Here is a 17,734-nt window from a genome sequence, read left to right as displayed (position 1 = left end):
AATGTGTGACTATGTAATATTGAGTTCTAAACCGTTTTTGTGTCAATTGAGGAAATGACAGTATAATATATTTTTTTCCGTCAGATATTCGGATCACTCAGAACTTTTGCAGTTTGTTTTACAGTGCAGATTCTGCCTGTCTCGGTATTTTGTTTCTTCTGTTATCAAAGTAATCGTGGTGCAACTTTATTTGTAATCCAGAGTTTTAGCTTTACACACAAAATTCAAACTTTATAATCTCATTGAGAAAAAGACAGTGAAATATATTTGTCCAGTCAACAAAATGGGGCCCACTCATATTTGTAACTTTTATTTTTTTCTGGCATGTAAAGTACAAATAATTAAACAATTCCATGAAAAAGTCTTCAAGCGTCTTCAGCTGAAATCCCAGTAGTAAATATTCTAGACTAAACTGAAAGGTTTTACTTGTATTTTTTTTTTGTTTGTTTTGTTTTGTTTCTCATTGCTCATTTGGTCATGTCTGGAAGTATGTATGAGTGTTTGTAATCCACTACTTTGATCGTTTTCACCTTTTTTGATTTTGTTCTACCGTTCCAGGAAGAATGTACGAAAAACATCACTAATATTATACTGCGTCCCCTCTTCTAAATAAATAGACACAAAATACAGTTGGCTGAGAAACAGAAGAACCGCTCGCCCCTTGAAACAACAAGACCTTCCTGCTGCTTTTGTCAGTCAACAATAAACAAGCTCTTGGCTAGCTTCCATACTCATTTTTGGTCCTAAATATTCTCCTTGCACAAAATAATGTAAGTGCTATTTATAAATACTCCCAAACGTCTATTTTTAGACAATTGTGAGCAGGAAAGCATCTTGTGAGGGACAATCCCGCCCCCTTCTTCTGGATCCATGCCCCCAATTGAAAGGAGAGGGCCAATGGGGGTGGGGCTGTCCCATCATGTCTCAGGGGCTGACTGAGCGGTTTAAAAAAAAAAAAAAAAAAAAGAACAAGACTGTGATTAGGTTAAATAATTAAAAGATTTTTCATTGAACAAGACAAACAGAACACAGGCAGTAAAGGCATAACATCTAGCACACAGCATGTATGTTTATACAGTTCAATTAGTTAAATATAGCAGTGCATTCTTTGACTATGGAGAACATTTTCCAGATCGAACTTCTAAAGATGTTTTACTAGTTGTCCCTCCCCCCGTTTTTTTTTTTTTTTTTTCCCCAAGAAACGAAATGATGTAACCACAATTTTGGCAAAAAACTTAAAAATCTTTTAACCTTGCAAATATAACGAAATAAACCATAAATATACACAAAACATACTTTATACGAGGCAATAATAATAATCATAATAAATAGTTTTTAAGTTAACAATAAGTTAAAACTACAAGCTTAAAGTCGCCCAAATAATACAAGTTTGTTGGCGCTATTTTGAATTTTTTCTGTTTAAATTATTTTTATGTTGCAACAAAAGCTACCACAGACTTTTACAAACACAATCGAACACAGTTTGATTGAACAAAAAGAATCTAACTAAGTCTAAAGTCGGCATACACTTTAAAATAAAAACTGCAACTAATCAGATAATGGAGGAAAAAAGAACAAACTGTACCCAATCAATGCAACCAAACATAAGCTTGACCCATATGTGTGTTCTCTATGGCAACATCAACAACACAAATACACTCATTAACAAGTGAATCCTGATATGCAATCGAAATCAACAAGAGGAAAAAAAAATGATATTCGGTCGACGTGGGCTAAAAAACTGATGATCTATTAGACAGTATTTCTTTCAAGGTCAGCTCGGTTTGGAGCCTTTGAGCTTGCGTGGTCAAGAGCACAAATTACAGGGGCTGAGGAGGTCGTTATGGAAATTTACAGATCAGAGCTCGCTTGATTTCCGCTAACGAGCCGGCTCGTCCGAGCGCCGCTGGTCGTCTGATCTCGTTTGACTTCGTTTTTGTTCCTTTCGCTATTCCGCAAACCTTTTCAGTGTGACGTTTCATTTCTTTTTTAAAAAATATATATCATTTGTTCTAAGTCAATATAAAAACAAAGCACATTGCACTTACTGTTCCATAGGAAAGTTTTTTTGTCTTTTTTTTTAAAACATGATTATTGTTGTCGCTCGAGCGGTGTGTGTGTGTGTGTGTGTGTCTGTGTGTGTGTCTGCGTATGTCGTGGTACTGTTTCCTGTTCCTCGGCTCTCTTCTGAACATTTTGAGTGAGCAGACTGCGTACGAAAGTTAATTCCGGGCTTTTCGGATGGAACGAAACGCACCGGGCGGCGTTCATAGAATCTTAACATTCAGTTTTCAGGCGCTGACGCCTGACTGAAAATAGCCGCCTTAGTCCTGGTAAGCAATGGCAGCGAGATGGACAGATGTTTGATTACATTTTTGAAGCGGTGCGCTGATTTTATGGATCGGGTTGGTGGTGAGCAGGTAGAAATGTTAGGGGAGCTAAACTGTCGCCGATGCTTGCCTTTACGGAGAGGTGATATGATTCATGGCTTGTTTCCGATATGCCTTTTTAGCAGTCGGTGTCTGCGTGAAATGTGTGCAAATGGGATTTGCTCGCTGCTGCTGCGATGCATCAGCGTATCGGAGCTTGGTGGGTTTTAGGATCTACAAATGATATGCGCAGGGGAGATGTTCAAACGTAAGAACCGAAATAGCTGAGAGGGTCCATAAAGACGCCCATAAATAACAGATTTGTACAGCAATTTATCAGGGCGGGGGGGTGATATATTAAAGTTTTACTGACTTGCAAAGCAAACTCTTTGGCAAAAAAAATCTAATCTATCTAAGGAATCGTGCTCAGTGTTCACCACGAGGCCGCATTGTCATTTCAAATCTGCGCGTACCCTTTTTTTTGCGTTGCAAGCAGCGATTTGTTTTGTCAGCCGGGCGATGAGATGTTCTCACCGCGTCGTTTTTTTTTGTGGTTTTTTTCCATCTGGGATTCACGAGTCAAAGAGCCAACACGAAGCAACACTGTACACGAGTTCAGCGCATGAGTGTCTGGGCACTCAAAAGTATAGATGCGTCTCATAGCACTGACGGTTCGGCTCGACCTATTTTTTAACGTCAGATTCTGTCGCGTTTTTCTTCGTAACTGTCAAGTTTGTCTCCCAAACGTTAGCCACGGTCGAGCGGTTTAAGTCGGTGTGTGCGATACAGTGTTCCTTTGCCCCCTTCCCTCGATTCCCACCCGTACACCGCATGCTTCCCCTTCCCCCTCACGCTGCAAACATCAGAGGGTTTCAAATAAAGCCATGCGATGTCCCAATTTTTTTTTTCTCCCAAACTTAAGAATCTGTAAAAATTCAGCACAAGGTCTTGTTCCTTTGTATGTATAAAAATAGATTTATCTCTATTGTAATCCTTTCAAAGAGATCGTCCTCTTTGGCTAACACAGCGTCATTTAGAAAAGCAAAAAGCAAACATGTCTTGAATATAGTTGACCTTATTTAATCTATGATCATGTGCGGATATCGAAAGACATTAGCCCCTCCCCATGGCGGAGCTCTTGCCTGCTCCGGGACAGACGCTTCAGATAAGACGGAATGTTCCATCAAGGGTGCCGTTAACAAATTCCACACCGAGGGGTTGGAGATATTTCAAGAACAGTGAAGCAAATCAGTGAAATTACTGTCTTCCGTTGTAGACAGGAGCGCAAGTGTGACACTTATTTGCTGCCGCGATGTTGCTCAGTTGTCGTGCGAGGGCGAGAGTTCAGCGGCTTTTAGGAAGCTACCGAGTTGTTGCAAAGGAGTCCAACCAAAAGGGACGATTACCGGTTTTAACCGCAGTCAACGGTTGTTTCTTTGATTTTGAGCTGAGGTTCGCAGTCGCTCTTTTAACTGAGTAGACGTGGAGGATTTTGCCCGTGGAATAAAAGTGTTTCTCTCGAGGTTGAGCGAGTGCGTTCTCGCTCTGCGGACCTGCTAAGCCGTTGGTCGGTATTGTCTGATGTAATTCCATTACTACTTCTTTAGCCATGGTTATACGGGCTCTCGTGTGTGGTGGTACGCCGGCAAAAACTATTATGTCAGGTGCGAGGTCTTGCTTTAGTTTTAGTCACCTGAAGCATCTAATGCCAAACTATGCGCAGATGCCATTAAAGCGATGCTAAAAAGCAATACGTCATTTTCTGTTGAGCTGACAATCAATCCCAAGCCCACCGGAGACTTCCAAATGTACCCGCTCGCCACTCAGCTCGGACTTCGGAGACGGTCCGCTTCCGTTTATTCCACCCCGAGGACAGATTCGAAATCATTTCCGCTCGACTGGACTTGTCTTAGGTGTACTACCTTTTTGTTTCGGGGGACGCCGCGGAACGGGGGAGGGTTTATTATGGCCTTCGGACTGGTTTTTCAGTTTGATTCCCAGATTGACAAACTTGCTTTAATGGCATGGGGTCGGACCGAACAAGCTCACATGGGGTGGAGGATCTGCCTTTACGCATGGCACCGCCTGATGCAGGTCAGGAAACAGTAGTCAAGGTTTTTAGAAAATGCTTACATATACGGCTATTATTACCACCTTATACCTGTATATTGAATATATAGTTATATTTTTGATAGACGTATATAAGAGAACACTGTATCTTCATTTCATTTTCTTTGATCTTAAAAAAAGTCACTGATTCAAAATGCCCAAGTGTTTAAAAAAAAAGAAAAAAACGTGACTACATTTTCTCCAGCGTGATACTGGCAGAGATTATAGGGCTAAAAGTGTGGGGTAAATTGCACATATTCATCAAAAATTTGATCGCTATTCTTTTTTTTTTCCATTTGTTCGTCAGTTGTCATCATTTGCCTGAATTCAATCAAAGCACTCTGTACACATTCTTTGTCACATTCATTAGACGGTCTCCTAAATAGATAGATTTGAACCCCTTACCCAACAAACCAGCTACGTACCCCTTCTAATTCAATCCAGGCAAAGACAAGGAAGGTCTAGCATGTTGTGGAAAGAGAACAGAAAAACTCCACTAGTATGTTTGTTTGAAACTCTGACTGGTGGATGCTCGCCTACGGTTTGGTCGTGTGTGTCGGTGTCCGTGTTTGCGCGTGTCTGCGTGTTTTGCGATTATATATTGTGGATTCGTGTGCGAAAGCGTCAGAGAGAGACTCAGTCCAGGCCCATATATAAAGTGATGGCACGGGGGGCTTCAGCTAGCCCCCCGTGCAGGTCAAAGGTGCTGGCGCCAACGGCCCCTCTCTCAGGCCTTGTGCTGCTTGCTGGTCTTGAAGGAAACCTGCAGCACGCGGTCGCCCAAGCGGTAGCCATTAAGGCTCGCGATGGCCATGGCCGCCTCGTCGTAGTTGGTCATGGTGACAAAACCGAAGCCCTTACATTTGTTGGTGGTAAAGTCACGGATGACCTTGACGTTAGTGACGGCGCCAAAGGGCCCAAAGAGTTGCCACAGGACGCTCTCGTCCGCCTCGGGCGACAGGTTGTACACGAAGATGCACCAGCCGGCTCCGGTGGGGCCGGTGAGGTTGACGCCGGCGAGGCTGGTCATGCTGTCGATGGTGATAGGGGAGAATCTGGGAAAGAGAGTGGGAGAACTACCATGGGTGTCATTCTGAAGTTCCACGCGACATTCACTGCTCTACGCTATCTTTGATGGCCATGTGCCTTTTAAGTTTGTCGCCGGATAAGGAGTCACAGGACCCGCATCTTATCCGGTAGTGGATCCAAACTACCTGCTTTTGTAACAAAATGAGAGCGTGGCGCCCCGAGACGCAGACGCCCACGCAGTCTGCTTATTGTCTCTGCTGGCCAAAAGCCTTCTGCAAGGATCGAACACACGAATCACAATGTTCAACTGAAACCACAGTGTTCAACGAAACACAGAAACCTAGAGAGGGATGAAAAGCAAATTAAGAGTCAAATCATACAAAAACTGGAGCAAACAGACGCAAAAACGGAATCTGGTATGTCCATGCTGGTGAAAAAAGGGGGACATTAAAGCAACAGAATGGACAATGTTAGTTTTTAAATAAAGACGGAAATCATTTCGACCGATAAAAGAAAACCAAATCAAAAGAAGGTTAAACAAAGCCATGCCAGAATACCCTGCTGCGATGGGGCTACGTGATACAAGCTCTTGTCTAATTTCCAAGTCAGCAGATGGTATTCCGGGCACTTTGTTTGCGATTTTATTTTAGCATGGATGCTTTTGAAAGTACACCTTTTGGCATTTACCTCTTGACTCCGTAGCTGGCGTTTAGTAAATTGTCGAGTCTGCAACGCAAGAGGGAGAGTGGAGGGATGGAGAAGTTAGTTAGGAGATTTACAAGGCAGGGCTGGCCTTTCAGTCTACATGTACGCTCGCTGCAGCCGGCCGGCCTCCAGAGGGCATCCTTCATTGCAATGTCCGAGCTGCCGCATCCATTGGGCTCTGACAATATGGTGGAATTGCCCCAATGGATCCCATTAGAGATTTCAAACATACCCCGCTCATCTAGCATCAAATGATCGGGGGGGGGGGAAACAACTGTTCAAAACAGCAAATCAATCTCAGAGCGCTTCTTAGACCCCCGTTAAAATTCATGCTAAATATGAAGAATATTCTTTAGTGAAAGCAGTTTAATCCAGTAAGTCTCAATCCCAGTGAGGTGTTAGCAAGATCTGAAGGGTCAGCATGTATGGGAGTGATTATGAAAATTGTGGTTTCATGGTAAAAATCTGGTCTCTTACATTGGTTTTGAGCTGTTATTTGGATCTGGTCCCTTTCCGAGAGAAGGGATCACGCTGCAGTTTAAAAGAAAGTCAGAGAAAAAGATAGTGTTTTAAGGATATGCACACTTGGTATTTTTTGACCGCACAATTCCCTTAATATAAGGAAACCTTTGAATTGTGTGTCTGTTTTGAGGCGTTGATCTAGACCACGGATGCTATTGAGTCGGGCTGCTGGATAGTGACTGGTTGAGGGGTGGTCATCGTCTAATACTGAGACTGTTGAGCCATTGATTATATTCCATTTAAGAGTAACACTGACACTTTAGCACTGTTCGCATTGTAATAAAACAATGGGCGGAGCTGGCTTGAAAGATTGCTCTGCCGATTTGAATTGTCAGATTCCTACTGAAAAGAGCGAAATCAAAGGCTGGCTACTTTTTGGGCTTGCCCTAAAGCCACAAATGGGTTCTTTGAACCTGTCCACTGACCCAACAGTTTTTGTTTCAAGGTGACCTCGTAGTATGATCACTCACTTAAGCTCCCTTTTAAGCAGACTAGCGCTGTGACACACACAAATGCTTGAAACAACTTGGCCTGAAAATGCCTTTTTGAAATTACGGTTAGTGACAGCAGCGGGGGGATGAGATGATGTTCAGTATTCAGTACCTGAAACGCTGCGTCTGATGGTGCAGGGGCCCCGTATAGCGTCGGGCAGCTGTTTGATACAGCTGAGTCAGCAAGGCCTGGCCCGTCTTCTGGCTGGGGTTGTTGGCAAACTTGACAGTGATGGGCTCGGCAGCGCCCAGAGGCTTCTGTCCATTCAGACCCTTGATGGCCTCCTCCGCTTCGTTTCGTTTGTCAAACCGGATGAAGCCCACTCCTCGTGATATGCCTGCTCCGAATAAGAAAACACGCCAATGTCACTACCTTGGTATCCGGGACTGCTGCCTCCGCGTTAACCCTGTCAGTGGCCAGATAGGACCCGGTTATGCTTATGTGAAATAAGGCTATACCTGTAACTTGGTCCACTAAAATGCGAGATGTGATGATGCGACCGTATTGGGAGAAGAGCTGTTCCATATCCTTTTGGCTCATGGTCTTGGGGAGTCCACTTACGTAAAGGTTCGCGTCACGGATAGAAGCGGAGCTTGGCCGTGCATATGACACCTGGAAGTCACGCAAACATCAAATAATCAGGAAATGATGATTAATCGGCTAGGATTGGGGTTGACGCTGATTTTCTTGAAATGGGTCGATTAAAAATAAAAACCAATCCTGTCCATCGATCTTATCTTCGCAAGCAAACAGCCGCTATCATTTCTTATGAGATGACTAAGCAGGGCAGGCGTTTTAAAGATCGGGGATCGAAGATCGGCCGGAAAATTGCCATCGATACACCCTCGATCATTATTTTTGTATAAAAGTATGAAGTGCGCGTCTTTTTATCAGCACAAAGAAGTAATGATTGTGACCATCGCAGCCGATGCAATCAGTCTGGTATCTCATCCACAACAATCCCATGAGTCACTGATTTGAATACTTCAAACCAGCACAATAATAAGCCTTAAGTGTTTTTTTTTTTTTTTTACCAAATTACTTCTCTGGTGCATCTGTTATTCTATCGCTAACACTTTCTGTTCCGTCTGTTGGTTCACTTTCATAACATTTCAGAGAATTGTCTGATTGTGAAAAAAAACAAAACAAAAACAAAACAATATGTTCCTGTGAGCAAGCACGACTGAGAGATAGCCCAGCTCAGCACGTCGTCGTGCTTGTGGTGAGTTGTGTTTGAGACGGAGTGCGTGCTGTCTGAGATAGGCTGAGCCGACTTGCCGGGCCCTGCCTTTTTTCCTTTGTCTCAATCCTCCGAGGGGAACAGCCCTACTGGCAAACAGCAAACGGGGTAAATACTTGACAACACAAGGCTCAAGCCGGTTACGCTCGAAAACCCCACCTCCATGATTAACTAAAACGTATAGTTTTCCAAATCAAACAGCTCCAATGATATCTTTGGCGATGAATACAGGTGTTCGCCAAACACCAAGTGTCTATTGTGCGTACTGTGTAAGCAGGAGGGTTGTGCGGCGCAGTGATTAGGGTTCCCTGGACGAGTCGGATGGGGAGGGCGCGGGAAGGGGGAGCCACTACATTAGGGGAGCGGAGCCTGCCCTATAATTAACCCTCTCCCTGCCTCTCCCACAGTACAGATGGTGCCTGAGGCCCATATGGCCTCTAATCCTGTCAGCTCTGCCCCCTACCCCTCTACTGCTGCCCCCATATTACAAGGACTTGCCCTCCTCCCGATCTCTATTCATGCTTCATGCAAAACCTGCATCTAGAGCCTACAGAATCATGTTAACAAGTGATCCAAACTTTAAAAAATATTTATGAATTTGTTGACGATTGACGCACTGGCAAGTCAGTCCAGAAAGTATCATCTTGTGACACGAAGCCAATCCAGTTTCATCGGTTGTCCTCTGTTGACTTTTTCTATGCAGCTGCAGTCATAAGTCAGAATTAAGACCTAATTCGCAGGCAGCTGTTGAACAATCACCTGCTCTGCTCAGCAGGAGATTCGATTTCTTATAGTGCTGCACTTTGCCCCAATACTCTTTGAACTCAACTTGGAGGGGGTAGATGACAGAATGGCGGCGATTAATAATGCGCTGCCTATTTCCCCTCATCTGATTTGGGGACCCCAAAAAAATGGCCTAATTAGCCCCGATTGGAGGCAGATGGGGGTAACCTGGCCTGACCGCTCGTGCGCCACGGCAAGGCCTCCTAATTACATTTCCATCACAATAATCTCGCCATGCTTTCTGACCTCTGCTGGCTCTGTCCCTTTTCACTCTTTTCTCCCACTTCCCTTTGTTCTCCTTGCCGCTGCCTTCTGCCCCCCCCCCCCCCCCCCCCCACCCCACCCCCTTTCTGCCATGTTTGTCGTCAGCTCCCTCAAGCCCCTTGATGAAAATCTGCACTTCCTCTCTTTTTGTCTGGTGTGGATTTTTTTTTCTCTCTCTCTCTTTTTTTTTATGAGATCTAGTTTAGTAGTACTCAAGCTCAGGCTTGGTCTGGAGACTGTTCTCAATACCATTTTCATGTGTCTCAGTTTTCTTTCGGAATAAAAGGGATTTTTACTTGGTTTCAGACAAAGCTGACTGGATTTTTGAATTAGACCAAATGAGACCACCACCAGCACTATCCTACTACTACCTCATTGATCAATGAGAACTTGGGTAATTTAAAGAATTTGCAGTCATTTTGGTCCTTTTTTTTTTCCTCCTTGAGGCATTCTTGGTCTTGTCTCAGTCTCGATAGGTGTGGTCTGAAACAACACTCCTAAATTTCTCTCACCTTGAATATTTTAGTCTAATTTGACACCAAGGGACCTTGTCTGCACATAGTTACAAAGCCAAAACTCTTGACTTTGTGTGCAGTCTTGGTCTTGTCTCGGGCTATACCTTCAAAAGTCTTAGTCCTGTGTCGGTCTTGATGCTATCTAGTCTTGATAATGTCTTGGTCTCGGTTGGTGCGGTCTTGACTGCCACACAATAGAGGTCCACTCACCTTGATTGTTTTAGTCTGTAGTTTGAGACCATTGAGCGTGTTGATGGCCTTGTCTGCGTCGTTTGGATCCACATAGTTGACAAAGCCGTACCCCAAACTTTGACCTGAGGAAAACCGGTTTTAGCCATTCTCAAAGTTAGAATTAATCCGGCGCCTTAAGAAACAACAACCACCTGTTATCTTGTCCCTGACTAGCTTGCAGGACTCGATCTCGCCGATACTCCCGAACAAGCTCTTGAACTCTTCCTGAGTCATGTTCTGGGGCAGGTAGTTGACAATCAAATTGGTTTTGCTGTCGTCTGTGGCGCCGTTGGTGCTGATGACTGGGCCGTTGGGCAGACTGGTTCCGCTCGGACCGTTGGACACCTGGGTTTCCATGGTGCTGATTATCTGCTGAGGGAGACTACGGCGTCAGATTGGCTGACATTTTGTACGTTGTACAAGCGCTGATGGTTACCATACAGATAAGCACACACGCGCGCACAAAGAGCGGCTTCTCTCTTTGTCCTTGTCCCAGGGAAAGGTCAAGAATCAGCATTGCTAAAATGGAGATGGATGCTCAGGCTGATTTAATATACAGTCCCCCCCCACCCCCACCCCCCTTCTTCTCTTCCTGCTCCCTGCCTCTGGTCCTGCAGATGTCACAGTCCCTTTTTCTTTTCTCTGCCCCTCCCCCTGCGCACTTCTATGGTCAAACACCGTTACATCACAACACAGGGATGGACGATGGTGATAGCGCATGAGGGAACGACACCTGCAGTGGCTCTCGAGCAAAATTTGGAACAAAGACTAGCCATTTTTCGCACTTGTACGGGCAGGTGGAATGAGCGCGCCTGTGCCAGTATCGTGTTTGAATGTGTGTGCGCGTTGCCCCGCGCTGCATTGTGTTGCTTAATTTGTTCCACGGGGGATTCTCAAGTAACAGCTGTTTGGTCCGATACGAAACTTCCTGCTCCACTTTTTTTTTTTCCGCCCTCCCTCTCTTGCTCGCTCACTCGCCCGTCTTTGTCTCGTTATTTCCCAGTGCAAAAAAAGCCTGCTGTAAACAACGTCTCCACATTTCCTGTGGCGCACGCTTATCGTGTATAAAAATATAAAAACTGAAGACAATCTTCCGAGTCTCTAGGCGCGGTCTGACCTCAAATTGCAACCTGAAAACATCAACTCAATTTCTACTCGTGAAATTCTCACAGTATATTAAATATGAACTCATTTTGATGTTATTTCCGCTAACTTCTGGCATGAATGTTCGATTATACTTCATTAGGGCTGCAACTAACGATTACTTTGCTATTGGTTTAACAGTCGATTCATCCGATTACTTTTTTCCATTAATCTGTGAATCAGGTTCAACCCTTTATTCAGAAATATTCCCTCACATTGACTGTACTAAAGATAAAAAAAACGTATTACTTGATTACTGGTTTGGTCCATAACATATCAGAAAATAGGCTACATTTTTGATCATTATAATTTACTCTGTAATAAACAGTCTGCAGTCAGATTTACTGTCGAGAGTGAATAGCTGAGTAACTGGACAATTGTAGGTCTCTAATTGATAATTCAATAATCAAAAATAATGATTTGATAATTGATTGCTTGTCGATTAATTGTTGTCACATATTATCCAGCTCATGAAAGGATTATTATTATTTTTTTTAAAATTCTATACAAGGCCGTTTTTCTAAAGGAGTACTATTTTTGTGACCCCTCCTTCCATTATGTCTTTCTAAGCAGACGCTTCGTTCTCCCATCTCCTCCAGCATCTATGAATAGCTTCGTCTAACCTGCCCCCCCCCCATTGCTGCAACCTGCAGCCTTCCTCCCAGCCTCACCTCCCCTCAGGTTGCCCGGGCAACCGCCCCTCAAAGACTGTATTGTGTCTAATGGCTGCCTGCGTGGCTTTTTCTTACTCCAAGCTTGGAGTCCGCTTCTATTATGGCCAATATACGTCCGCTAAGACCTTTTTTCCTTTGTGCGTGTTAATATTACACTGCCAGGACAGACGCGCAAGATAAATCCAAGATGATGATTTTCCATCCTAAAATAAAAATAGTGTGCAGCAATCTGTTTCATGGAGATGCCGATGTCCACTCGGTGTCGTTATTGTGCTTCAATTACTTCTAAAACACAATGAGAAATGCGCTATTTTGGATTTGCTGCAATTCAGGCATTGTTATGTGATGTGACGCGGCCTACTAACAGGAATATGAGCAACTGTGTGTGTCCCAAATATGACAAAAGCATTCTATGTGGGGTGGGGAGAGAACATATTCGGGCAGTGAAAGGAGTAAAATTATATAATTTGCAATCGTGTGAGGAGCTGGCCTCGGAGATTAGCACTCGCAGCCAGCACCTTAGATTAAGATTACCATCTAGAGGATGCTTTAAATCCTTTAATAAGCCTTTTGGAGGATTATTTTATCTGCGAAGAATCAGGAATTAAATGATGGCGAGTTTGCTTTGCAGCAACACCCTTGTGTCATGCTTATAATTACATGAATCATCACAAATATGAATATAAATGTTCCCTTTAGCAGTGGGAAGTTCTGTTTTGAATTGGCCCATCTTTTTCTGCCATCCATCAAAACACGTGCCCTCGTTTGCTAACTCTTAAAAAAAAGCCTAAAAACGATCGCTTATAAACTCTCTTTTAAGATTTTTAATGAATTCAATTTGCTATGCTAGTGCTGTGTGGGCCACACCGCCGCTGCGCTTCTTCCCCCAGCCCATCTATTTTGGGGTTCTGTGAGATCTCCCTTAATATTTAATCTACTGCATCAGCATCGCCTACACATGCTCCCAGACTCGCACGCAAACACGAGGCCAGCCTCCCCTCGCACACCCAGCCAGACTCGCACGCAAACACAAGAGTCCTCCTCCTCCTGCTTCGCTCGCTGCCAAGCTCGCACGCGGCCTACACTCGTAGAGCACCCCCCCCAAAAAAAATACACAAATAATAATAACAGATAAATAAAAGTCAACCGCTGCACGACTACACCGAACTTGTTTTTCGTCTCGGCCTCTCTCTTTTCTCTTTGAGTAGCATGTAAACAGGCCTGCCAATTCACTTCTGCTCCAAATGCAGCGCAGCACTGCAGGCTATGTGATGTACACTGGAAGTCATCACACGTTATGCGCACTGTGAGAATCACTAGAAACTAAATGAAACTGAGATGTCAAGCCAAGGAAAAGCGTGGAGCGACGATCAGGAAGAATCTGTTTTTTTGTTGTTTTTTTTAATTGATTAAAACAAAAAAGACGACAAAAGGCAATGCGCTTTCTTGATATTTTAATGTTGCAATTGAATGTCTATCACAAAAAAAGCTGACCAAATAGCTTACTAGAAATAACAAATCTGCATAAAATATGTATTGACTTTTACTCCAGTACCATTTCTTTTAATGTGATAAATGATGTATTATTATGGTTATGTACAGATGCAACAATAAAAAATATTTCTTTAGAGGTGCTTAACTCATTCAATCCCAAAGACATATTTGTACATTTGTACATCTTTATATAGTCCATACATTCAATCCCAAATACTTATTTATTTATTTATTTATTTAGCTAGCTAGCTAGCTAGCTAGCTAGTTTTCACAGAATAGGTAAAAATAAAAGGCACGGAATCTCAAAAACAAAGATTCAAACCCAAATGTCTCTACATTGTCCAGATATTAAATTCTAGATATTTAGTTACAGTATTTATTGATTGATTGACTTTTCAAAAAATATTGCAATGAAGGGTCTGAAAGAGATGGCAACCAAATGATTATCAAGTGATATTTTTGTCAATTACGGTAATTGTATAGCATCTTAAACTTGTCCAGAATCCTCAAAATGTCAGTCTCTCAATAGAGCATTTTTTCTCAACTGGAAAAATGAAATAACATAATAACATAATTATGTATTTATTGTTTTGTATATTCAAAATCTTATGAAAGCATTATCATGTTGAATCAATCTAAGATTTACAAACATTTGTTTTTACTTTGAAAATCAACTTTCAATATTTTAGCCAATTTTAGTGCTTTTTTACAGTAATTTCGGGGGGGGGGGGCTGTTGCGAATGAAAGGATGGAAAATACAGCGTTTTCATAAATCTGGTCAACAAACTCATTGACTGATTAATCGATTAAAATAATTGTGTGTTGCAGGCCTAAATTACTTTCAAGTGAAAGACTGACCTTGAAAAAGTATGCCTCCTTCAATATCGACAGAACCCCTCCTTGTTATATAAAAGCACTTGTCCACCTTTTCTCTCAAATTTCCCTCTTGTCAACTCAAAGGCATGCTAAACTAAAGTGTAAATGAGCCGTCTAAATAACACAGATTACGGGATTATCCCAAACAAAGGGCATTAGGCACACGCTCTGCACTTTAAGGGATTATTGTGGCAGCTGTAAACGAAAAAAAAAAAAGGCGACAGGAGTCAGAGCTCATGTCAGCCGCCGTCAAGCTTTTCATTCTTAAAAAAAGAGCCGATTTTCAAGCAAAAGTAAAAACAAAAGGCAACGTATCGAGTGCTGCTTTCCTAAAACGGCAGCTCACTGAAATACTATCATTGTGAGCGCTATCCAGCGTGCTGAAAAAAAAAGGGAGTGGCCATTTGACATCTTCATCTCCTGCTCTGCCCTTTTATGAAATATGCATTTTTCTTTTTTTCCTTTCCTCTCTGTCCAGCATAACCTCCACCCTGCCGGCCTTCCATGTGCCCCGTGCGTCCCTCCCTGCGAGCTCTGCAGGCATTCAGAGCGCCAGCTTTTTGCTGAATAAACGTATTGACGGGCCCAAACAAAAGAGCCACCCGTTCCTCCTCGTCTCCCTCTTGCACAGGCCGCGGCGGCGGCGCTATGAATATTAATGCCAACAGTGGCGCTTTGTGCGTATGCGTGGCGGCCAGGCAGGGGGCTGCGGGACAATGACTCTTACAGTCAAGTCTAATAAAACATCAATTCGATGTATATTTGACTCATTTAATAGTTTTTTTTAGCCGCGTGAAATGTATAAGCAGCAGAACGTTAACCTTCAGCCTCCTACAGTCTTCATTATGTCTGTCTGCTAATTGCACAATAATATAATCAACGTCTTATATAACATAATTACGTGTCTTGTCAATGTCATCTCCCTGGATTTTTTTTAATCAGAGTTAACATGTCTTTTAAGTCATCGGGCCGCATAATATGAACGTGAAACAAAATAGCCATTGAGACTGTTCGAGTGGCACGGTGGCCTCGGCTCGTCCTTGTCCTTGAATTGTGTAAGAGCCTCGGGAAGGTTGTCTGACTCAACGCTTTTTTAGTCGCTTTGGCACTGCGGTAGCGCCGTTGGAGGAGGGCTGCGGCCCGTGTGTGTGCATTTGGGGGAGGAGGGAGGGGCAACGGGGAGGTGGAGTTGGGCGAAGGAAGGGGGGGGGGGGGGGGGGGGGATATCTGTCCGTGTGTGATAGGTAAGGAGATAAAAGAAATGCAGATTGATATAAAATGCTCTGGATTGCAATAGCACGTTTTACCTGAAATTGTAAAATAAAATCGTAGTTCAATGTAATAATATTGCCAAAAGCAAGGCCTGCCAAGCTTTGGCTTAAAGGCCCCGGTGTCCATCCTGAGACACGCCCAAAAAAACGGACCACAGGCCAACGGCGCCGAGCCAATTTCATCCTACATCTCTCCATTTTTTTTTCTTTTACAACCAAGCATGGCCGCCATGTGTTTTATTTTCCAGAGGGAAGTAAAATGGAAACTCTCTTTGCTCACTCGCACGCTTACGTCGTAATCTTGAAATTATTCCTTTTGAAAAGCGAAAATGTCTCTCCTCCCCCAACACGGAGTGACTCGACCTTTTTTTTTTTCTTCCTTTGCTGGATGGAGCAGCCTCGGAGGCATGGCGTTTTGTCTCCGGCATCCTCGTGATGCATGTTCGCCCTTGCCTCTCCTCACAAATGAACGTATTGGAATTACGTATTACCGTGAATCCAGTCAAACCTAAAACGGAGGAATAAATACAACTAAAGAGGCGTTATCATATCAGAATCAAAAATTGCAGCGTATCCATTTCCTGCCTACGTTCCCGGTTTATCCACAGCACCTCAAATCTCTGTTTACACCAACTGCTGCGAGATGGCCGCATCACATGTGCGCACGCTATGGCAGCGCGCATTCACACAAAGGGGCCCAAGAGACACAACATGCAGTCCCAGCATCCCCCCCGCCCGCCCCTCCGAAGCCGACATGGAGGAAACAAGAGGCATACGTACAGTAACCATTCTTGACGTGCAACGACAAGGAAATCTAGGTCCCTCTTTTCTGTCGGAAGCTCGGCGGCGCTCTTTCGGTGCTCTGCTCGCGCGGCCCCTCTCGCTGGAGTTCCCCAAAAAATCAAAAGAAAAAAAAAAGATAAAAAAATACAAAACTGGGACCTGACGGAGGGTCTCAGCCTGCGGAGGTTGTATGGGGGTCTTCTATAGGATGAAAAGGAGGAGGAGAAGGGGGTTCTCGGCAGGACGGCAGAAAAGGACGAGAGGAACGTTCTCTCCGATGGTGGAAGGCGATAATAAAAAAAAAAACAGGGCGGAGAAGCAGTGATCCTCGGCAGGGTGTGTCCAAGGATGGGAGGAGGAGGATGATGAGGTGGAGGAGGGGGGACTTTGGATTTTTTTTTTTTTTCCCGGCGTGTGTTCGATTCCTCGCCTCGCACTCTCCTTCTGCGCCTCTGCTGCAATGTTCTTCTTTTATGTGCGCTTCAGACTGCCGAAGCCGGCAGCCGATTGGCTAATTGTACAGGGAGGGTACTGCACGGCGGCCATTGCGATGCGCTCCTCGCCCATTATCCCCTTCAGGAGAGAGATCACCGAAAGCCCCCGCCCCGACCCCCCCCCCCCCCTCCTTTCCCCCCTCCCCACCCCTCGCCCTTCCATCACTCCGCTGCCTGCTTCTCAATGCCCTTCCTTTCTTCCTGGCCCCCACCCCCTACCTCTTCACACTCACATATACAACTGCGTGAATAGGACTCCACCTGCACTGGCGGAACAGATGGGTGCAGCACTTGTCCCTTCTTCCTTCCCTTCCATTTCTACCTCACTCCTCAGGCTTCGCGAATACAATTTTCGAAAAAACAAAAAAGAAAACGCATGGCGAGGCCGCGGGAAATGTGTCCATGTGTGAACGCCGGCTAAAAACAAAGGCAAAGTTGCCATGCGCGAGGCAGATGGCGAGCCATCAGGGGGTCAGGTGCAGACGTGGGAATAACAAATTAGAACCCCCTCCGCATCACATCTCCCGCTAAATGCGTTCAATGTCCAAAACGTGGGATTGAGATGGCTAAAATGTGGCCGGCAGTGATTTTGTAGTTGACTCGCCCTTCCCAGGGAGTTCTGGTCCGCCCGCCTCTCAACGCGGTCCCGGCTGAGTGCTCACCGAGACGTGCTGTTTGGGCTCATCTATAATGCAGGCTCCTGCCCCGAGACATCATGTGTGACAAATGACCTATTTCTG

General features: G+C 44.3%; 1 protein-coding gene across 10 annotated transcripts; it reads right to left on the bottom strand.

Annotated features, from left to right (window-relative positions):
• Nucleotides 1-294: 294 nt before the first annotated feature.
• On the bottom strand, nucleotides 295-17,031 carry elavl3 (ELAV like neuron-specific RNA binding protein 3). Of its 10 annotated transcripts, none has more exons than XM_088437565.1 (8): nucleotides 16,498-17,031; nucleotides 10,412-10,631; nucleotides 10,239-10,342; nucleotides 7,685-7,838; nucleotides 7,338-7,566; nucleotides 6,690-6,743; nucleotides 6,195-6,233; nucleotides 295-5,554 (listed from the first exon to the last, which is right to left on the bottom strand). In XM_088437565.1, the coding sequence occupies exons 1-8, from the start codon at nucleotides 16,504-16,506 to the stop codon at nucleotides 5,206-5,208; spliced, it is 1,158 nt and encodes a 385-aa protein (XP_088293691.1). In that variant the 5' UTR covers nucleotides 16,507-17,031; the 3' UTR covers nucleotides 295-5,205. The 10 variants fall into 10 exon arrangements, with proteins under 10 accessions (XP_088293691.1, XP_088293693.1, XP_088293692.1 ...); XM_088437567.1 differs by having other exon boundaries at nucleotides 295-5,533; XM_088437566.1 differs by having other exon boundaries at nucleotides 7,338-7,563.
• Between the last annotated feature and the right edge of the window lie 703 nt (nucleotides 17,032-17,734).

Source organism: Hippichthys cyanospilos, chromosome 16 (genome assembly GCF_059441005.1).
Source record: "Hippichthys cyanospilos isolate Australia breed blue-spotted pipefish chromosome 16, RoL_Hcya_1.0, whole genome shotgun sequence".
Lineage (NCBI taxonomy): Eukaryota > Metazoa > Chordata > Actinopteri > Syngnathiformes > Syngnathidae > Hippichthys > Hippichthys cyanospilos.
This window is presented reverse-complemented; position numbering and strand designations above follow the sequence as displayed.

What these genes read in the sequence shown, in the direction of transcription:
- elavl3 (XM_088437565.1), bottom strand. An exon ending in CATCAGACGCAGCGTTTCAG is followed by an intron (nt 6,744 to 7,337) that starts GTACTGAATACT and finishes TTTAAACTGCAG; the next exon opens with CGTGATCCCTTCTCTCGGAA. An exon ending in GCCAGCTACGGAGTCAAGAG is followed by an intron (nt 5,555 to 6,194) that starts GTAAATGCCAAA and finishes CACCCATGGTAG; the next exon opens with TTCTCCCACTCTCTTTCCCA.